Below are 23,050 nucleotides of genomic sequence, written 5' to 3' on the forward strand. Positions count from 1 at the left end.
TGCCTCAATTAAATTAGTAGCCTAATTTTTAAAGAATTTACTTAATTTCCTTCTCGTTTTCTTTATCTTTCACCTACAATTTCTATTTTCTCTGCATTTAAAAGAGCATTTGAAGAGACCTCGTCATCAGAACCATCAAGTTGATCCCCAATTGCTGGCCCTTTCTACGGTTTTATGACGAAAATTACATGTCCCTATGAAGACCGTGAAAATGCGAGCTACAAGCTCGATTAGGGACTACAAGGACTCTTTATCACAACAATTAGGCAAAGTGCTTTGCAAATTTGTGCACTTTTATAGGCGCAATAGCCCATGGTGGCTAGGGGGCATATGGCTGGCATTATGAATGGAGGCCACTCGAACGACCAGCCAGCATTTATCCATGTATGAGTGGGCTTTTCGGTGCGTTTAACCAATTAGGAAATTACTTGTGTAAAGTGTTTGCCACAACAACAGAAAACCACCAATACAACCTAGAACTTTTTCTTTTTACGAAGTAAAAACAACAAAACGTCGGAAAAGTCAAGGTCCTTTCGCTTAAAGTTTGATAAACATCCATTAACCAAGCCCCATAAAAATCACAGAAAATGCTTTAGTTCAAGGAGATGTATATAAATGTAGGGCCAAGTCAATTTCCCATCTATTTACCAGATGAATATGAACCCGATCTTCTTAAATGATCTCAAAACTTCTGAATATATATTTCGAACTATTTCTATAAATATTTGTTTGAATTTTGGAGCCCAAAGTGAAAACCCTTAACCAACTGCTACTAATTAATTAATTTGTTGTTAAAATATACATTTTCCTAAGCCCTCTTCTACTCACTTTCCTAGTCCTGTTTTTCCACTGACATCGGCTTGGGGTTTCGGCTGGCGGCTTCCAACTTTTTAATCAAATATGTGTCAACGCGGATTTAGGAAACTAATTGACTTTAAGGCGGCTACATGGACTCCGCCTCCCTACTGGGAGCCGCAGCCCAGGCCAGAAAGAATTAATTAAAAAACTTAATCTGCTTTGGCCATGGCAACAAATTCCAAACGGTCCTTGGTGGCTGTTGTTTTCGCTGGTTTTGATTTTGACTTTGGCTTTCCATCTTCTTCTATATGAATCTCAGACTGAACTTGAAGTTTGAGTTTAAAATTGAAAGCCAAGATGTTAAATTTAGTGGTATAAAGTTACTCTGTATAAATGTAAATATATTATAAAGTAATAAAATATAATATATATAATATTATAACATTAAAAAAATATATTTATTACATTATATAATTGTTCATAAAGCTCATAATAATAAAATTCCTTTGGACTCTGCTAAATGTAAAGTGTTTTTAAATTGTTTTTAAATTTGAATTTCCCTTGATGTGTGTTTCCTAGCTACACACTTGGCTCCTCTTTGCCGCAAAGTTAATTAATTATTAATATTTAATTTACAACAGATGTTCCCTGTTTATTGGCGGCTTCAGCTTGCCTTCTAATTTTATGCCAATGCTGTTCCTGTTAATGTTTTATGTTGCTTTTCTGCCCGGAGTTGTGGTTGCTTTAGATGGCTTCTGCCTGGCTGACTTTTATGATTCGCACCCGGGCCATAAAACGCAATTAGATTGATTCCACGTACATAAAGGCCACATGAGAACGTGTGCTCTTTGTTGCCTTTATTTGAAATCATTGAAGTAATCACGGACCACAAATGATTGACTGAAATAATGGCATTCCCTTTGAAGCATTTCAGTGTCGGATTTGCATCTCGGTGAGCTGACAACGCGGCGTATACGCAATCTCCATTGCAGTCAGCTGACATGTTCCAGAGGCTGACTGAGTGACTCGATTAATGCAAGGCTCAAGGGATAATTGAAGGATGTGTTGTCAATTCGCTTTCCTTCTATGACAGGCAACAAACTGGATTTAATAGGGAAGCCAGAAGAAGCCTTATCTTTGCTGAACGAAAAAATCACAGTCAAAACATGAAGCTTTATTTTTCAAATAACTACAAACTCAACAGAGAAATTTCAGAACTATAAACCTTGTAGAATGATGTTTTCTCTTTCGAAACTCCACATTATTATTACAAAATGTGTCAGGTCTCAAGTCTCAAGTCTCGCACAATGGAATAGAAGACACTTTCCACTCGGGAAACTAATAAATTCAATTTCACGGCCGCTTGGCAGCAGAAAAATCCAGAGAAAACCCGGAAAAAAGAAGGGGCAAAACGACTTCCGGATCCCTTTCTTCGCTTCTCTTAATCCATAAACAGTTTGCCGCCAAGTGAAGTTTAGCCGGGAAGCCGTAAATCAAAACAGCTTAAAATGCTCAGCATAAATCTTCGACGCGATTTGGATTCAGATGACAGAAACCATTAAATCGCGTTTACCAGTCCATAATTTCCCAGCTAAGCGAATGAATAACCAGCCATTCCGGCGATAAGAAGAGACAAACGGTTCATAATTATTGCTTGATTTAATTAAATGGGGCCAGCAAATAACTCAGCCTTGGCGAAAAACAATCAGGGGAAGTGAAATGGAGTCCGATATTATCTGCATTAATTATATTTGTCTTTTGGGTGGTGATGAATTCAAGCGAGTTCTGGCAATTATTTCAGATTATTATCGATATTAATCACAAACATTTCACTAAAACAAAGATTCCTACACTTAATAATGACGATATTTACATTGATATTTATTTTTATATTTAGTTTATAGCTTTAGTTCAAGTTTCTGGTAGGTAATTTCTTGATATTTGGAATTTCCAGCTTCAGCTTTCCTTTTGGAATTCACCTAAAAGAAAGCTGAGAAGCTTCTTAGAACCTCCGTGAGCAAAGTTCCTTGATCCTCAGAGGCACTCAATTATGCGGCGTCCTTCTAAGTCGCCATCGTTTGTCAGTCCTCCCTATTCCGCCCCCTTTTCGCGCCTTTTCGTCCCCTTTTTTCTGTTTTTTCCCCGTTTTTCCGTTACTCGCTTAATAATATGTTAATTGACAGCTTAAGCCAACTGTCAGCGTTGGTTGCGTGCCATTTCAGGCACGACATGACAGCACATATGTCTCCTCGATTAGTATGTCTGGCTGCTGTCGCCTTTGTGCCCACCACCAGCCCTCCCTTTTAGCCAAATGCAGTGGGAAAAATTATCCGTAATATCTTAGAGTGAAGAAAGGATTTTACAAAGGCTCAAGAAGACGTCAGAGCTCATTAGCCCAAGACTTTACTCTCTACTCTACTCACTTCGTCTTGAAATAATGTAGAAATAATATTATATATATAGTAAATAATTACATACATTTTCTAGGAACATTTGGTTTCAATTGCAACTTCAAACTTCGCAAAATATTTTTTTTTTCAACTTAAATCATTTCCATTTCTTCCTTTCAGTGTAAAAATAGTTAAAATTCACTGGCATTGGTCAAGTAGAAAAACAAAACTAGAAAAAACCTAAAGCACACACAAAAAACAGACACTTACACAACGCACAATCAGAGGAAACTAATGTGTACATGCGTACAAGTGTTATCCTTCGGAGCCTAATTGATGCTGGGCACGTGGCGTATACGCAATATTCCATCATTCTGTCCTTGATTCCGGCGTTCGGTGTTATTTATTAAAGTATGCAAATGTGATGAATGTTTGCCCACTCTCATTAGCATTTCCTGTATTGTGTCCGCAGTTCATGTAATGGAATTAAATTAATTTTGCATCATTTTTACATGTTCACGCAGATGATGATTCTAAAGACAGTGGTTGCACAGTCCATTGAAGTTGGAAAATTAAATAAAGATGAAAACTTAACAATTTCAAAGAGTTAATATAAAACAAATAAGCTTTGAGGCTATTTCTAATTTTTATTATTTTGTTTATAATAATTCATGAGCTGGATAAATAGAGGATGTCGCTGTTACAGTCATTATATATTAAGAAAATTGATTATAAATCCACCTCAGAACCACTGTGTGCCACATGTCACTTTCGTTTAGTTGGACGAACAAAAAAGAAAGCATATCACCATATCGCCCGCCCACACGACAACGGCCTTGACTGTCCATCTATTGTGTGGGGGCGGGAGGGGAGTATGTGCATAGATGCGGATTTATTGCCGTCTCTATGGCCACGTATCTGTATCGCCATCTGTATCTGCCAGTTCATATCTAAAATATTTATTGCGCCACTTCAATTTGTCTCTTTCAGGGGGAGATTACCCACGGAAATGCAAATCAGGCGACGGGCGTGCCAGGGGGCGTGCCGAGAGCCACACAATAGATCCAACTGAAGGCGGGGAGAGCTCGTTACAAGAACCCCTACCAATCACTCACCTATTTTGGCTAATCCAGTGCAAAGATGGATATATCGATGCTATTGTTGGGCAGCCTAATTAGTGGCTGGCCCAAAGCCACCTTGGGGGCCACCAGCAACGAGGCTAGCAGCAGCAACAGCAGCGGACACAACACTAGCAGCAACAACTCTGCATTCTCCTCGGAACTCTCGGACCACAATGCCAACGATTCCATGGAATACGATGCCGAGAGTGTGGCCCTCGAGCGCATCGTCTCCACGATAGTTCCGGTATTCTTTGGCATTATCGGCTTTGCCGGACTCCTCGGCAACGGACTGGTCATACTGGGTAAGTGCACTCTGCGAAAATCTAAGCTAATACGTGGATAATAATAATATTTATTATTATTTCGAAGAGTAAATGCAAGGGCAAGAGTTGGTTTTTGCTGAGAGTTGTTTTTTATAATAATATACATTTGATAATCTCTCTAGTTTATATATTTACATCTTCTTTTTCCCTAATTTAATGAGAAATACAAAGCTATTTTCTTCTGGTGTAGGGACGACCCTTGCCGCCATTAAAAGCTGTACTCGCATCCTACCAACGCTTTCATTAGCGACCTCCAGCAAATTATGCGTAATAATTGCAAATGAAGCCGGAACAGGAGAGGTGGGAAGAGGGGCATAAAAATACAAGAGCTGAGCATTCAAGCGGAAGCTAATTGATTTTTTATATCCCATTAAGGTACGGCGAGGGAAATGGCGAGAGGTGTGAGTGCAAGTGTGACTGGGGGAGGTTTCCTTCTCTGGCTTCAAGGGATCATTAAGATTGCACTTTTGCAAGCATTGCACGAAATTTAATACCTTTTACTACACAAAACAACATCTTTAATATATAAATATGAATAAACAAATACAAATTGTTCATAAATTTAGATAAATCCTAACGAAACCTTTAGGAAGAATATAAAATCTATCTATGATCTGAAATATATCCTAGAAATAATACCAACACGTAAACTAGATTTAGTTTTTATAAAAACTGTAAATATATCTTAAATAAATTTGTTGCTATAGCTTTTTCCAGCTCTTTCCACAATCTTGTTGAGTTTTTCATCTTTTAATTGAGTTTCAAGACTTTTCCTGCCCCAAAAAAGTAGGCTATAGAAAAATGTGCAATGCGGTTAAGAGAACTGAAGGATTTCCCCTCAAAGCACTTAAGGTGGTGTGTGTCCTGTGTGTGTGTGTGTCCTTAGAGATGTATCTGTGTGTGTCCTATCATCAGCAGTGCCCACAAAATCTCAACGGGCAAACACATTTTGCATACAATTTTTTGTTGTTCTTCCTTGTTGCAACACTGCAATCTTCGTGTGAAATTCTCAGAGGCCATCTCACCTCACCTGCTGGCCACACCCACTAGGGTCGCCTTTCACCTTACAGCAAAAAAAAAAGATAAACAAAGGCAGCAAAAAATAAAGGTGGATGCTCTAAGAAAGGCTAAAAATAATAACAACGAAGGAGGTGGCGATAAAAATGAACCCGAGACGTTAGGTTGAGAGTATATAGTATAGTGCATAGTCAATGTGAGAGTATATAGTTTAATATCAGTAGAAGCTAAAGGCTTTTTCTCAGCTTGAAGGAGAGGATATTGTAGTGGCAATTTAAATACATTTAAATTGTAATTAAAATTGTATTTAAAAAAAAAATTAAAATAATAAAAGTACATAGTATTCTTTTCTGTTATTCCATACGTAAGGAATCTCAGCTGGATTCAAGCTCCTTTAAAGTTATCCAAGAAACAAATGAGTTGGTGAAAGGCGTTGGGTAGCAACACACCCACTGAAAAGTGTTTTTCATGTCGCTTTCCTCTATTCAGTCTCTTTCTCTTTCCATCTGCAGCATCCTGCCAACAAGCTGAGGAAAACTTTTATTAAAGTCGCAAGTGGCATCCTATTGCCTGTCTGCCCACACCCACGCTTTTTCCGAGCCTCCGCTTTCAATTTCCCTTCGAATGTGGGAAAGCCACTTTGTCACTTTGCTTCGTTGGCGGCATTATGATAAATGATTTGCAAATGAACGTATGGATTCTGTGGCAAATTATGAAGGCAAAAATTAGAGGCAAGTCAGTGGTGCCAGAAAAAGTTCTTAGTTTGTAAAAAATGAGAATGCATCAACATTAATATTGGAAAAAGTATCCCAGAAACCTAAAATACTTCAAGGGGCAATACAAACCTTAATAATTTGTAAGTCTGTTTCTTATTTAAAACCATTTTAAGAACATAAAATTCAAATTAATTAAAATAATAATCCAGAAGAAGGAAGGATCTAAATATTTTAAGGAATATTATTAAGTCAAAATGCCTTTATTCAGTGTTATTTTTAAGAAACCCATTACTGTCTTTCATTGCTGAGTTTATTATCCTTGTCGTTCAATCATATTTGTCCGATATTTTATCGGAGGAGTGCACTTTGTGTGCACTTCATGGGCAGATAAGTCAATTTCCAGCCACAAACACACCCGACACATTGATAGATGGAGGCAGGGAATCATAAGTTAACCAAAGGAATATAGAATTCTTATAGAAAATGTCTTTGTACTTTTGAAATTAATATTTTAATAATTTTTTTATTTATCACAAGTAGTATTATTATAACCAATTATTATTTTCTTAATACATTTCTCCAATTTAATGCGTAAATTCACTTCCAATTGATTTAAGAAGTAACTTTATTTCCTCGAATAAACCTTGTTTGTTTCTGTGTGAATAATCTGACAGGCAATTCGCCAGAATTCGAATAAACAACACGATATTTTTGGCAAATATATGCACAAGTTTTCACAGCTCGGACACAAACTGTCAACAGCAATTTGTGTAAATCCACCGCAGAAGCACAAGCGAGCTCAGGGAGCAGGGAGACGCAGATCCTGAATCCAAATGCTTAATTATAATTCATGTTTCCACAATATTTTTGGGTCCTTGTCAGTTTGATTTGCATTAGCCTTTGTCAGGCGGCTTCTATCTCGGGAAAACTTGCCGCTGGAAATTCGGTTTGAAAATTGTAATTCGTTAGACGAGCGGAAACGTGACTCAATTCCCCCAGAACAATCCTTTTCTTCACTTCTTGCTAGTTCGCGGTGAAAGGAAATTGATTGATTTCAGTAAGACAAAGCGATTAATATTACATAGATTATTCAGAGGCATTTAAAGAAACAAAGGATACAGGTAAAAGCTATAAAAATAAAAGAGAAAAAGGTTCAAGAAATTTAAATTAAAATTAATTTAAATTTATTGATGGGAAATCTAATTATGGGAACTGCAAAGTGATTTTAAAGTTAAAGTCCAGGGTAATTTCCAGTTGGGACAACCCTAGCTTAGTCCTTTTTGAAGCCTTTTCCCCAGTTGTTGTGCTGTGTCCTGTCAGGACTGGCAAATTCGATTTGGTCCCAAACCCAAAACATGTTTCACATTCGTCACAGCTTTCCCTTTTTTCCAAATCCTTTTGATTCAAAGCTACGACAGATGGAACCGCAGAATCAAGTTAAACGAGAACGTAACACGATTTCCGAAGCTCCAGTTAGAGGGATATATATGTCCGAAGGATGAAAGGACTAGAAAGAGGCGGCAGGAGATGTGATAAAACATTATTCAGTCGCCGTGGAAAGTTTACACATTTGCAAATTCAAAGTAGTTTGCAAGGGTCCATAATTTGTTTTCACTTTTCCCATTGTTAGTATGAGTTTTCGCTGGAAAATGCATTTCACATTTCCCGCACTTTTCCTCGAATCGCATGTAAACATTAACCATTGTTTAGCTATTTACTTTGTAATTTTTTCACAACTAGATTTGTTTCCCAAGAACATTAGCTAATGTTCAATGGAAAATGTTGAAGGAAATAACTTTTCTTTTCTATATTTTTCCAAGTGCTTACCCTACTTTTTCTTGTTTGCTACAATTTAGTCAAGGTTTTCCTACACTTTTCCTAGATTTTTTTTGCTTTGTTTGATAATTCCTGAAAAATACCAACCATACAAGGCAGCTACACATGCATGAGGCAAGTACTTGCACCTGTAAATCCTGGTATGTGCGTGTGTGTGTGCTGGATACACCTGCTATCCTATCCGTGTTTAATAGACCAGCATCGAACACTTTATTATCGGAGACTGTCAGGCACTTTACTCCTTGGAAAAGCTTCAATCTTTCGAGAGCTTCACATATTTCCTTCGTTTTTTGCCATTTTCTCTAACGGTATAAGTACACTGATCGAAATGTGAACCAAGAAACCATAAAATGTTGAGTTTATAATGCATTTTTTATATTATAAATATATTTTGTTGCTGAATCTGCTTTTATCAGGATAATTATGATACCTTTATTAGAAGATTTACTTAAATCTCCAAAACACAATGTTTTTACTCAAAAATGTCAAAATATTTCATCAAAAATTTAAATAATTATTTAAAAACTCTAGAAATATATCCTATCCTTCCGTTTAATCGACTTTTCCTAGGAAAGGGTTATCTAATTCTGGCTAATTTCTTCGAGTGCACGCTTTCCCCTCCCATCCTGACGGTTGAAGGATGTTGCAGGCTGCACGTAGCTGCAATTTGCGGAAACACTTGCGAGTATTTCGTGAAGAAATCCGTAAAAACGTACGCACAGAAATATCCAATGAAACGGCATTTAAGCAGCATATGGCCAGGACCTGCGTATGTATTTGTGCGTGTTCCTTGGGCAAATTTACACACAAATCCACCAGGCGTACAAATTTATTATCCTGCGTTGATAGTGATAAAATTTATAACCGGCATTGAGTACAGCGCCTAAAAGCAGGCAATACAAACACAAACACAAACATGCCCGCACATGCAGAGACAGACAACAATGCCCAAGTGGGCCACACTCACACACAAACATACATTTCAAGCACACACAGGCAATTGTGCGTGGGCGAAGAGGACATTCTCTCTCTCCCTCTCCCTCTGCCTCTCCCTCTCCATCCCACTCACTCTCGCTCTGCACACTCGTCATATTTATGCTTTTTTATGGGCCATGTACAATTTTATTGTTTTACTTTTCAATGCAATGTCTGTGGGGGGGGTCTGCTACACACACAGGGACATGGTTACACTATATACATGTATATACAATATAGGTAAGCTCACACTCGGAGTCAAGATACTAGTACTTATTATCAGAAACTCTAGGATTTTGAAAAGAAATTTTAAATTTAAAATAAAAAATCAGTTTGGTGAATGCCAAAAAACTAGCATTATTTTGAAGCAAAAATAATATTTTAAAAATAAAATAATACTATATAAATAGTAATAATTATTATTATAATAAAATAATATAATACAAATACTAGAGCCCCACTAGAGATCGCACAGAAATTGTTATGGTTTTAAGTACCTTTTAAAATTACGTCCATAAAAATCATATTTCACTTTTTCAGTTATTTTGTATGCTTTCCATATATCAAATATTCTTAATCCTCTTATTTTTTGGGTATATATTTTTCAACTCCACTGTAAGAAAGGTGCGATGATGTGGGATGAGGGTTAAGGCCAGAATACATGTGTAACCGAGGACCCGAACACCGTTTCGCTGGCAGAACAAAGGCATCGAAACAGGTAGAAAAAATGCCAGTTATTCGTTGTATTTCATCTTCAAGATATGCAGAAAAGCGTTACGTTCTGTATTACAAAATCGGCTAAAAAAAACATACTTCTTAATTTATACATTTAAATAGATAATAATTTAATAATAATAATAATAATATATGTATTTTGTCTGTTGTATTTAGGAACTTTCAAACGCTTTTCTTACATATTCTTTTAATAATATAAGAATTATTTAAAGAAACTCTATTAAAGTTAGTTTATGAGATCCTGTAAGCTAATTTTAAATATTTATAATGTTTAACCCCATTTCTAGAACTATGTTTTCCGAGTTGTATAATATTTTTAAATTTGAATTTCAAGTTTATGAGACTTGAACATTCCTTTCTACCTCCATTCTGTTCTTCTTTATTTAAACAAATAACAACGAAAGAAGGGGTAAATAACACAAAAGTTTTAGCAAATAAAACCTTAAAGTGGATGGCAAGTATGTCCTCCCTTCGACGACTTCTTCTTCGTCCTTCCCACACACTTGTGGCTCGCTCTTGTCAACACATATGCACATGTCCATGATGGCCATATTGTAATGTGGCGACGCCTTCGCCTTCACAGCCAGGTGTCCTTACACATATCTGCCCCCAGATTCCTTACCATTTGTCCTTGGGCTCTCCTCCCCCTTGGCAAGTGACCATAGATTTCTCTTTGTGTAGTTCATCCTCTGCCTGATGCAAATCCTATAAATAATCCCACCATGCAGCGTCATCCGCACAAGAAGACAAAATAAAAGAATCAAAAAATAAAGAAAAGAAAGAAAAGAGTGGGGCAAAATCCTAAAAGGGTTTCTTGCCGATGAAATCCTGCATAAGGATGCCACTTCCGCTGCACTGGACAAAATATTTATTTTTCTTTACCAAAATATGGCTTACTTTGCACTTACAATAATTTTATATATTCCATTTTTAAGGAATATAATGATATTCTTTAATGTAAAAAGTAAACAAATCTTTAGGTATATATTATTTAGTTAAATTATTTGTTTATTCCGGTGTGATTGTCTGACAGCTTCTCTGGATGATTGATTCGCATTTGCTTGGCAATGGTAATGATGTCCCGATGTCGTTGGCACCTATGCTAATGTTCATGGTGATTTCCATTGCGAAAGCTTAGTAAAGTAGCACCATTATTCAGAAAATGTGTCGATTTCAAAGGTAAAGATACTTTGGGCAATCACAGGGTACCACAGAGTGGCAGCTGCTTTAAGCTTATATCTCAAATTTGGTCCTGACTTTGGCAAAACTTTAAATTTGTACTTGAAAACAAATCTGAAATGTAGAATATTATTCTTATTATTATTTTATTATTTTTCACTTGACTTAAGATCAAATAGTTAGCTAATTTATATAAGACTAAGTAAATTGAGCCTCTAAAAGAGCATTTTCCATTTTAATAATGTTTATTCTCCATTTTAAAGATTAGTATTCTTTTTCTATAATAACTAATCAGAGAAATTAATAATAGTTAAAAAATTAATGTTAATTAAGTTAAGGATTCATGTATTATAAATAGAACGCAAACCAAATAAAACCCAAACCAATCTGCCCTATGCAAAGTACTCCCTGGAAAGTATCCTCCCTTCCTTTTGAGCTGCCAGGACTTGCACTGATTTCTGCTTGCCGACATTAAAATTGTATTTGTATAGGCTGGCAAATGATGCAAATAAAGGAAAGGAAGGCAAAACAGATATAATGAAGGCTGGGCGAGGACACCGATTCCAGAAAAGGACCTTGGACAAAGGCTCTGTCCGGTCTGGTCCTTTGTAACCGGATATATTCATGTGCCAAAACAGGATGTCCCATCTACCTCTCTTCTACCTCTGCTGTGCATTGAATTTTAAATTAATTGCCATAGTTAAAGGGCAGCAGCAACTGTACGGGATTTCCCTGGCAACTGCAAAACCCAAATTCCAACATTCCCATATGGCAATCATTTATGCACTTAATAACCCAAGGTCTGAGTAGGAAGGGAGGCCTAAGCCCACCCTCAGGCGACTTTAATTGGATCATAAGACAAAAGCCTTGCCGAGTTTCTCTGTAGCTCTAAGTCTGCGATGCTGTTTCTTTTAATTGCAAATAAAATTCAATGCAATTAAAATTATGCCACCGATTTATTAGAAATGAGCAATGATTTCAATGGTCTCTAAACTCGTTAATTTCTCAATTAAAAGAGTGGGGAAAATCTCTTGAAATCATTTCTGTTGCTTTGCCAAGAAGTCACTGCATTTGGGAGTAATTAAAACATTACACAGTCGAGGAATTTCAATTAGTTACTTAACTCTTGGGAAATTGCTTAGATAATAAAGAGAATTTAAGTATTTTTGAAATGGTTTTATTAGAAACTAAACCTGAGAATCAAAGAAGAATCATATAATCAAAGGGTGCAATATATAAAGAATATTTATAATTTAAGACACATTGTGGTATACTGTTTAAACTTTCCACACTCTGCTCTTAAATAAGGCTCACATTACGTATACGCCACGTGCACACGCACTTGAAATGCATCAATTACAGGCTAAACAAAGGAGGCCAAGAAGGAGCATTCAGGAGCAAGGAAGTAGGGCGGACGATGCCAGAGGCATTAGGGTGACATTAAAGTTCAATAAAAGTGAATTTATGCGAGTGAACAGGAAATCCTGTCTAGGAAACACTGGCAACACGTGCTTGCCTGATTATTTGTTTATGTGTAATATCCCTCAGCCAAGGCCTCTTTCTTTCTTCTTTTGCTGGCCTTAAATAACAGGAGTTTTTTTGTGCTTGAAGAGGCTCTCGCCCATAAATTATGCTACTCTTTATTATTTTGTTAAACAAAAACTGAAACACTTTCGACTTTAATGGTGGGGAAAAAGTTAATGTCCCAACAAAAATTCTGGCTCCCCTTTTGGACCCTTTTTTTTTGAAGCACTCCTTGTGTGGTTAAACAAAAAGCTGGATAACCACAGGACTAGTGGTTTTTTAGTCGCGTTTCTCTTTCTTTTTTTTTTTTTTTGTAATTTATTCTTTTTAACCAGGCCTGGAGTTGGTAATGTGCTTAATTTAAAACAAAAATAGGGAAAACCTCTTTTAGATTACTAAAGAAACTAAAAAGAAACCTATAATCTAAGATGTTTATCTGGTGACCCTTGAAATTAGCGTTCTAAACTTGATAGTTCGTTAATAGTCTCACCATTCCAAATAAACATTTTCAACTCTGTTACAGTAACGACAAATATACATTTTAAATTTAGGAAAAATTGAAATTTTAAATTTAGAAAAACCTTTTTTTTTTTTTTTGAACCAAAATGAGCGAGGAAAATCGTAGTGCAAGAGGTAAGCTCTTTCAGCTGGAAAATGTGCGCCATAAAATACTTTTTTTCTTACATTTCTATTCGTTTTAAGATACCACGACGTTGCTTTTCAATAAATTAGAAGAAAAGGTTCGCGAAATGCAGCTAAATTTTGAACAGATAAAGCTCAGCCTCGACGATGCATCCGAGTCGTTGAGGAAGGTTTTCGAGTGGGAGGCAAGCCTGGATTTCGAAATGGCTAATATCGAGACTGAGGTGGCAAGCCCTGGCACTGTTCACCTGGATTCCGAAAGAGCTAATATCGAGACTGAGGTTGCGAGCCCTGGCACTTTTCGCAATTCGTTGATACCGATTCGTGTCTCTGAAGAAACACCAATACCCATATGGACCCCCAGAAGAAAATGCCAAGCGGTATATCAAAGGACCAGGCGAAGGAGCTGCTGATCTTGCCACCGCTCCGAACTTGCCTCAGCATCTCATTAGATTTTGGAAGCTTCTGCGAAGTCCTTTGATGTCCCACACAAGGTCAAGAAAATATTATAATATTATATTATATTATACCACTTAAAAAAAAAAGAAACCATTAGTTCTACTGGAGGCAATCAAATTCGGCTGAAAATATTCCTCAAATTATTGAAGTATTCCAATTACGAATAAAAAAAAATAAAAATAAATAGATGCACTAGTTTGCTATGCAGAATTTCCCATTTCTGTTAACCTGAACTTCTTTCATTTTATCTTTAATTTGTTCCACTTTCACCTTAAATGATTGTTGACCTGAAAGTTTCTTTGGCATCAATCCATTGGCATCGCAGTTTCTTTTGGACCAAAAACATTTCGTTACAGCTTTTGACTGTGCTATGACCCCGCTTCAGTCAACTTATTTCTTCTTTTTCTACAATTTTATTTCTTCACTACCTTTGTCACGCTTCTTTTGTGAGCAGCGACATAAATTGTTGGCTAATTGCAAGTGGACAAGGAAAATGTATAAAAAAAAATCTATATGAAAACTGAGTGAGCAGCTCACACACAAAGAGAAACAGAGAATGTGGATAAGGCTAAGGCTAAGGGTCAGGGAAAGCTCCAAGACAGAGGGTCAAAAAGTGAAAGCAACAATGCCAGACTCCTGTTTTACCCGTATTCCCCTGTTTGACTTTTTTCCCTAAACTTGTACAGAGAGAACAAATATTTAATTTTAATTTAATTTAATTTAGAAACATAATGATTCAACTGGAAAGGGGGTAAGACTACCCCTTCTAATGTATAATAAAAATTAAAATACGTTTCCCTTTCCTAATTTAATGTATGCCTGTGATTGCTGAATAATTTTTCTCAGTGCACAGATAGCACCAGAGCAGCCAGTAGAGAAATCTAGCTGTTTGCTGCCTTTTGTCCGCGTAATTGAGGGAAAAGAAAAACTGGGAGGGCCAAAGCCAAGGGTGGAGGTTTTCCAGGGGACAAGGAAAAGCTTGAAGAAAGACCAAGGGAGGTTTGAAGAATAGAGGTAGCAAATGGGGGTCAAAGCAGTACAAGGCAGTAAGTAAAAGCGAGCATTGCCAAGGCAGCCAGATCCTTGATGTGAGGATTTCTCAGAGTTTCTAGCTCTGCTCATACATGATAGTTCCTATTCTAGCATTTATTATGTAATTTTTACCAGTATTTATTATATATTTTTTTCGATATCCTTGCAGTGGTTGTGGCCAACCAACAGATGCGCTCGACCACCAATTTGCTGATTATAAACCTGGCCGTCTCGGACATCCTGTTTGTCATCTTCTGCGTTCCGTTCACGGCCACCGACTACGTCCTGCCCGAGTGGCCCTTTGGCAATATTTGGTGCAAGTTCGTCCAGTACATGATTGTGGTCACCTGCCACTGCAGGTGAGCCAGCCTTGCATTACCTTATATTTATTGCCATACTCACCCCCCACGAACTTGCAGTGTCTACACGCTGGTGCTGATGTCCTTTGATCGCTTCCTGGCCGTGGTCCATCCCGTGACGAGCATGTCCCTGCGAACCGAGCGCAATGCCACACTGTAAGTGCTCTTCACCTTTTACTTTTATGTTCAAAAATCTAAAAAATTTTAATAAGAAAATTATACAATTTAAAGCAAATCGATTTGTACATAAAAATAAAAAGAGAAAAGATTTCTTTTTACATATTCTTCTTACCCCTAAATAAGGCGTCATTATGTTCCCTCTTTTCCCTTAAATTAAACCAGAAATTGAACAATTTTTCTGCGAGTGCCTCAGCTCCTTCACATAAACTCCCCCATATCATCTAGAGGAATTGCATCAATTTGTCCTTTGTAATTAGCTTGGCTTTCATTGCGACCTGCAGGCCGTGTGCCGTGGCATGTGACCTTTGCCTTTGAGCCAAAAATAGCACATCAAGTCTTTAAGAAAATCTAACTTAAAGAAGGAGACAAAAGTTGCAGCCTCAAAAGAATTTGTCATAAAACTTCCTGACACATTTTTTAAGGTCATTTAAGGATAGCTTTTCAGAAATTAAGACCCACAAAAACTGTCAAGCAGTCTCCTTGAATTTTTCTCTTGTCCAAGTGCAAACTTTGACGGCAGCTTTCTTGATTAAAAAACTTGGCACGTTGCTCAAGAACTTTATACAAAAATAAATGAAAGGTAGAGCAGATTTATAAGAAATTCTTAGCAACAAAAGCAGAGGCTTTAATTAAGCTTCGAAAACCATACTGAACTCATTTTATTTTAGGGATTTAATATTGTTAAGAAAATTATATAAATACTAAATTGTAGTTTTAAATTTCTATTTCCTATTACATATGTAATATTTATCTGCAGGGCCATCATGTTTGCCTGGATAACAATCGTCACCACCGCCATTCCAGTGGCCCTCTCGCACTCGGTGCGCGACTATCAGTATCACGGCAGTGCCGGCACCGCCTGCGTCTTCTCCACAGATGAGGAGGTCTGGAGTCTGGTCGGCTTTCAGGTGAGTTTCAAGTCGACTGTGAGCTACCCAGTACTCAAAACAAAAAGCTGACCCGATATAAGCGAAGTTCAAAAGAGCGTTTGAAATGATTCTGATTTGCAAGAAGAGTCCTTGGTCCTGTCCCAGTTAATGAAAGCTAGTGCCATATTTCGCAGTTATTATTTCCCTATTTAGGGTGTGAGAACACAATTCCATCATCATTCTGTTCCCCATTTAGTAGTAGTAGATCAGCCTTATCAAAAATGCTTTTTCTGTTCCAAAAAGTCGCTCATATTTACCCCTATATTGCTGTGTTTATTACTTGAACTTTGGTCTATTAATCAAGTAAAGAGTCATTTCATGGCGGAAGGATGTGACACAGGAAGCCACAGTTGTTCCCAAAGTGGGTGGGGAGTGGGTGGAAATGAATAAGCATTGTCGTCTATTTCCATTTACCGAACAAATGAGGAACGTCCTGAGTAACCAAGACACTGAGAAAGTAAAACGACTTTAACTTTACATATCCCAATGATAATAAGTATCTTTTATGAATTATACAAGTTAATAAAACAAATAGTAAATAATAATTGTTAGGAAAGATATCCTAAAGATATAACGTCAATAGAAGTAGTTCTCTGGAGACAATAATGTTATTAACCCAGCTAGAAAATATATTTAAACAAATGGGGAAATTGGTGTAGGACTTTAAATTTTAAAAGTGCTTCCTAGAAATCACTCTATTTGCTCAGCGTGGCGAGTTGGATAACTAGCTGACAGACCGACTGAGTGAGTGACTCCCCCTGAGTCGTTCCTCGGCTAATTTTCAACCGTGAAGTTCGGTGGCACTCGGTAGTCGCCTCTATTCTCACTTTCCTGCTCCAATTCTCCCACTTTTCCCCACTTCCCATTCCCTTTCTCATAAATCACAATTGCTTTGGCAAACAGGAAAGGTGAGTCACAACTTAAGCGGAAGGACAAAGTGTGGAAGCTGTTTAAAGGACTTGTTCAGGACTAGTTCAGACTTAAATGGGAGCCATTTCTGAGACAATTGCCGTTATTTCTCATTTAAAATATATAATTTATAAATTTATAATGATTAAAGGTCAAATATATATATATATTTAACCTTGACTAGGAAAACGAGTAGAAATCGATCAAACTTGTGCCACGCATTATCCGTTCAATCATAGCGAAACACGGAACTAACGACCCAATGGTTGTCGTCGTAAAGAAGTCATAAAAACGAAACAAAGGGCGCTGAAAATGGGAAAGTAAAGAAGTATTTAAGCGACACAGCAGTGTCTATTATGCTATGTTTCCAGGAACAACGGCGACTACTTGAATTTTTTTAAAACAAGTTCATGTTCACCTTATGAACTTGAACTTCCGGCAAAACCTCTTTGCTCTCATCCACTTAATTAAAGCGCTTATTAAAAGTGTCCACTTTACCCCTCCAAATTCGAGTCAATTCACAATTTCAATCATTTTCTCACAAGGAGGAGGAGGCTAGGGGGTCCTCATCAAGCTGCCAACTCCTGCGGCAAGTTGATTCATTTCGCAGAGTGTCTGAGGAGACGCCGCGTTTATGGACAAATCCCAGGAGCAATTTTTCGGGTCAGGCGGAGTATTAAGTGTGTTCGCCTTGTGAAGGTCCTTCCCCCGTCATTTATCACATGGCACACACTTCAGTTTATGGCTTTTTATTAGCATCCGCATAAAGTTTAAACGCCGCAAAAAAATATAAAAGAAAACGAGAAGTTTCTCTTAAGTTGGGCCACTTTTGTTTATGACCAACCAATCCATTGTGCGTATCTATTGGCTCTGTGTACATTTTGTATCTTTCTATCCAGCCAACTTTAGATATTAGGATATGGCCCTTGTTTTGGTTATTGATATATTTTTCAAGAAACACATTTTTGTGCATTTACGATAATCATTGGGCGTGAAATTGACTTTTACTTTAGTTTTTCTTTAGCTAAAAAGCAGCTGAGATCGTATTGTTCCAAAGAGATGTTAAACTATTAAAAAAATTAATTAAAAATTTAAATATAAATATAATCAATAATAAAACTATCTCAAAATGTTTAATAAAATATTTCCGTATATTCATTGAAAATTCAACGTCCTTTTCATAAAATAGTTAATTTTCCCTTTTTAATAAAGCATTAAAATTTGTTTCGCTGAAATATTTCCCAATCATTAAGCCCAGATCTGAATGCGAAGCCCCGGGACTTCGATACGGACTCGGATTCGAATCCGATGAAGTGTCAGGGCGGATTATGTCACTCCTCCTCGACACGTTGTCCTGGCTTCAGTGTCGATAACGAACGACGTGTTCGTGGGCTTGGTTAATCCCAAGTATTCAGGAATTTATTCATTTTATTTATTTTTCAAGAAACACAAATGTAAATTAAATTCCGAGAAGTGTAAATAAATCATTGACAAAACTTTATAAATTTGTGAGCTTTATTATTAGTTTTAATTTGACAAATCAAAGTTTGTATTATGAATTAATTATTTCTTTCATTCCTTCAACTTTTTAATATTCTGTAGACATTTTTCTTATAATTTAAACCCATGTAGTCATGATTTTTCCCAGTGCACCTTTTCCGTTTCACTGCCCTTATTTGGCGGCTCAGAACTGATATATGTTCATATTATTTTGGCTTGCACCTTTGTGCATATTTGGCTCTGCCAAGAGTGTGCTTTATTGTTTTTATTGCCTGCTTTCCGCTTTTCGTTTTCCCACATTTTCCTGCCCGGAGTGCGAGGAGAGGGGATTCCCCTTAATCATTTACACTTGGCTGATGGCAGCCACCCAACCGCAGGCGCAATCAAAACGAAATCCCCTCGAAAGTTGAGGCAATAAATGAATTTTAGGCCCTGCAGCTCATTGGAAATCCCAGAATGAACGAAAAGCAACCAATTCGAGCGCAGTTTCTGAGCTTAAAAATATTTCAAAAAGCAAACGAAAGTTTTTAAAAAGGGCAACGGTCTTAACAATGCAGAAGGTTGGCTAAATAGGAAATTAACTGCGAAGGATGAAGTTATTTTTTGGTGAATCTGTTTAAGGATTATAATTTAAGATTAAAACAAAGATTAATTGAAGTTTGAAATCATGGAAAATTGGTTCTAAATTTGTTTAAAGATGGTATTCAAAACGACGGAAATGCAAACTAGATGATGAGAAAACTTAAGAAATATATATTTAAAATATACAAATGCAACAATAACTTCCTTAAATAATTGGTTAATATAAGGCAATCGTAATTAGCATATTTATCCCCTTAAATAAAAATAGATTTCAAACGATTCATTAGTACAGTTTATGGGTAATGTCGAAGCAATTCTCCCTCTCAGAAAAAATCCAGCATAAATAGTTTGGCAGGAGCACGAGTATTTTCCATCATTATCTTTTTTTCAGAAACCCCTATCTCAAATGGGTCAACACACACACAGACATATTTCAGGACTATTTACATATCCTTACTATATATTTGTTGGGTCTGTGGGGACTTTTGTTAAGCGGCAGCTGGCGAAGCAAAGAGGATGTGCTTTCCATAGAGACTGATGGAAGGGTAGCTCCCGGGGGAGAAGTGAAAAGTGTCTGGCACTCATTTCTGGTATCTGGTCAGCATTACGGGTCAGCGCTTCTCACAATTTCCATGCAAAAACAAATGCCGCTGAGATGGCAGCAGATGGCAAAGGGAAAGGACCTTCGACCGGCGAGCGACACAAAAAGTGATAAGCGGGAAAATTAATATGTTGGCAAGGAGAAAAGGAGAAACTATTTATACAATTATTTAAATGAAAGTTGAATTTAAATAAGAAAATAATATAACTTCAATACGAATCAATTTAATTTGCTTTAATTGGTCACTGAAGACACTCTTATTTTCCTTATATTGAATAGAAAAACAATAATAATATTCTATGAAATAGATCCTTCAACATTTTGGGTTCAATTCTATGCTCTCTTCTCTTTACGAGATTCTCCTTCAGTCCAAGCTGCTTATCGATAACTATATCGATATTTATAGATGCACAACTGTACCTTAAATATTCGATATTTTCTTGACATTTTCTAAACTTTAACTTTAAATATTTTTAATATTTTCGATTTAAATTCCTTTCAAAATAACTGAATTAATAATCAAGTTCTCCTTATATTTTTCCCTTTTTTCAGGTCTCATTCTTTTTATCATCGTATGTGGCACCGTTGACGCTGATTTGCTTCCTCTACATCGGAATGCTGGCTCGTCTGTGGAAGAGTGCTCCAGGCTGCAAACCTTCCGCCGAGTCACGGTGAGTATAGCAACTCAAACCAAAAATAAACAGAAATAAAAAATATCAAGTATACGCAGTGGGTACAGTGGGAAGGGAACCTTTTGCTGGCACCTGCGGCTACTGATTCTCTCTCTGTTTCTGCTCCTGTGCACCATGATGGATGTCTTTTTATTGGGCTGCTAGAAAGGCTCATGGGGCTCTTGGCTCATGCATTTTTAAGTAGTCGAGGGAGAGGGGTCAATGAAACCGAAATCCTCGTAGGTTCAAATGTGAGTGATATTCCACCCAAGAAATCGGGGAAGACCAGGGTGTCCAGGATATAAAATGGGGAAAGAGGAAAGCTATTTAAAAATTGTACAGTACAGTCTGTTTGCCAAATAAGAAGCTAATTTTAAATGACAAAAACAAAGGAGGATATTTTTCAATAAAATAAATGTATAGAATCTCTTAATTATATTTACTTGTTAGATCTTTATAGCGACAAGATTTTCCATCAATAGTTTAATTCACAATTTTCCTTCGATATTTTCAACCAATATCATTAATAAATATTTTCTATTGACATTTTCTCTTTATTTTCCTTGGTAAATAAATCTTTACTGCCTGACTTTAGCTCTCAGAATAAGAAAAACAGGAAACTTTCCCATACGTGATCAGGACGACCGACCATTAATTTCAAGTTAAACTTTTAGAAACTTTTAACTTTTAACCTCCTTCTGCATAAACTCAATCGGGAATACTTTAAACAGACTTTGCTCAAGTTTGGTTTTACAGAAAACGAAACACTATTAAATTCTACTTACTCTATTCTCTGCAAGTCCTTGGTTGAGCTTAAAAAGTTGTAGTTCTGAAGTAAACTCATTTGTCAATATTGGATAGTTTCCTGAAATGTATTAAGCATTTATTTTGTTTATTATTTTTTTCAGATAATTTATTTTGAAACGCAATAAATCCAATTTTAATATTTTCTTTAAAATGCCAATCTATTTGCAGATTTCACTTAACTTTTTAAACAAATAAAATGTGAAAATGAAAATAAAGAGAAAAGGCTATCAAATAAATCGCGTGAAATTAGGTTTCGAGCAACTTTAATGGGCAAATATTTACTGTCATATATTTCCACAATCTGTGTGTGTTTCCATATAAGTATATTTGTGGATGTAAATATTTAACAGGAATTCGAATAGGCTGTAGGCTTTACATTTAAATGGAAATGAAGTTGCCACGCATTCAAAGTTCATAAATCACCAAACAGCAGGCAATGCACAATTCACCAACTGAACTGCAGCATAAGTTATACATAAAGCATATGCATATACCAGCATCTGATATATCTCTATAAATCTTTTTGGCTAACTCTCTGATTTTTTCTTCTTTTGTTTTTTTTTTTTTTTTATGCAGCAAGGGAAAGCGACGCGTCACCCGGATGGTTGTTGTTGTCGTTCTGGCCTTTGCCATCTGCTGGCTACCAATTCATGTAAGAATATATAAAAATATATATATGTATAAATATACATATGTATATATACAGATGTACATAGGAATGACATGTATATCAAGTAAAAAGCATGCAAATAACTCATTAAGGTCAATTCATTTGGTTGTCTAGTGTCTGGGAATCTAATTGATTAATTGAATATATTATCCTGATATATAGCTCTTATATTAATTTAATTTTATTATACAAAATGTCGTTGATACTTGGAATATAATGTAGGAAAATGAATACAACAAAAGTTAAGAAAATAATCAACAAATTAGTATTGATGAGGCCCCTTGTTAGCTGTTGCTTTGTCTTTCCAAAGTTAACTTCCTTTCTAGTTATTACTTATTAATATAAATTTAACACTACATTTTCTACTGCCATATATCTTCTACACTTACTCTTAATAATTAATGCTCAAATTTTCTTCAAAGAGGCCTCACTTGGCAGCCAGCAACAGCTGCCTTCGAATGTCCTGGCAAACAGTGGCCAGGACCCTGGGATAGTTGCCATCAATTGATATTTCCTTTTCCTTCAGTCACAATTTATTTGCTGAAATGTTTAATAAGCCAAAAGGAAGACGAACGGCAGCTGCTGCTGAGTATTTGCACAAAATCAATGTGCTCACAAATTACAAACGAAATTACAATCAGACACTTGATGTGCACAAGATGTGCAAATTGCATTTATCAATGCCAGCATATGGCCAGTCTTCGTGGATAGAAAAGGAAACTATATTCAAACGGGGAATTCAAATTGAATGTTTGAGTTGGAATAAATATATGTTATATAAAAATTTAATTTTCCTAATTAAAAGTACAAATTCAACGCCAAGTTTCAAGTTCTTCTCTTTCCCCTATTAACCCTGTAATAAACTCCTTTATTTTCCTTCCCTTATAGGTCATCCTTGTGCTCAAGGCCCTGGATCTTTATGGAGCTAGTCATCTGTCGGTCATCATCCAAATCATTTCGCATGTGGTGGCCTACACTAATTCCTGCATCAATCCGATACTCTACGCCTTCCTGTCCGACAACTTCCGCAAGGCTTTCCGCAAGGTGAGGGCAATACTTACTCTCTAAATGATTTATTTTTTCTTACAAATAATT

At 36.5% G+C, this 23,050-nt stretch overlaps 2 protein-coding genes across 2 annotated transcripts in view; both read left to right on the forward strand.

Annotated features, from left to right (window-relative positions):
• Positions 1–23,050, forward strand: part of LOC108082895 (allatostatin-A receptor) — a 68,180-nt gene that overhangs the window by 44,238 nt on the left and 892 nt on the right. The window contains exons 3-9 of the mRNA XM_041775049.2: positions 4,179–4,611; positions 14,917–15,106; positions 15,167–15,262; positions 16,044–16,194; positions 20,360–20,478; positions 21,862–21,937; positions 22,844–22,999. Of these exons, the coding sequence (XP_041630983.1) occupies positions 4,329–4,611; positions 14,917–15,106; positions 15,167–15,262; positions 16,044–16,194; positions 20,360–20,478; positions 21,862–21,937; positions 22,844–22,999 (1,071 nt within the window). The 5' untranslated portion in view covers positions 4,179–4,328. The remainder of the gene's footprint in view (positions 1–4,178; positions 4,612–14,916; positions 15,107–15,166; positions 15,263–16,043; positions 16,195–20,359; positions 20,479–21,861; positions 21,938–22,843; positions 23,000–23,050) is intronic.
• LOC108074146 (uncharacterized) lies at positions 13,082–13,942 on the forward strand. Its single transcript, XM_017166045.3, has 2 exons — positions 13,082–13,247; positions 13,317–13,942. Exons 1-2 carry the CDS (start codon positions 13,220–13,222, stop codon positions 13,667–13,669), a joined length of 381 nt encoding a protein of 126 aa, XP_017021534.1. The 5' UTR covers positions 13,082–13,219; the 3' UTR covers positions 13,670–13,942.

This window comes from Drosophila kikkawai, chromosome X (assembly GCF_030179895.1).
Source record: "Drosophila kikkawai strain 14028-0561.14 chromosome X, DkikHiC1v2, whole genome shotgun sequence".
Lineage (NCBI taxonomy): Eukaryota > Metazoa > Arthropoda > Insecta > Diptera > Drosophilidae > Drosophila > Drosophila kikkawai.

What these genes read in the sequence shown, in the direction of transcription:
- LOC108074146 (XM_017166045.3), top strand. Translation starts at nt 13,220, where the DNA reads ATGAGCGAGGAAAATCGTAGTGCAAGAG. An exon ending in GGAAAATCGTAGTGCAAGAG is followed by an intron (nt 13,248 to 13,316) that starts GTAAGCTCTTTC and finishes ATTCGTTTTAAG; the next exon opens with ATACCACGACGTTGCTTTTC.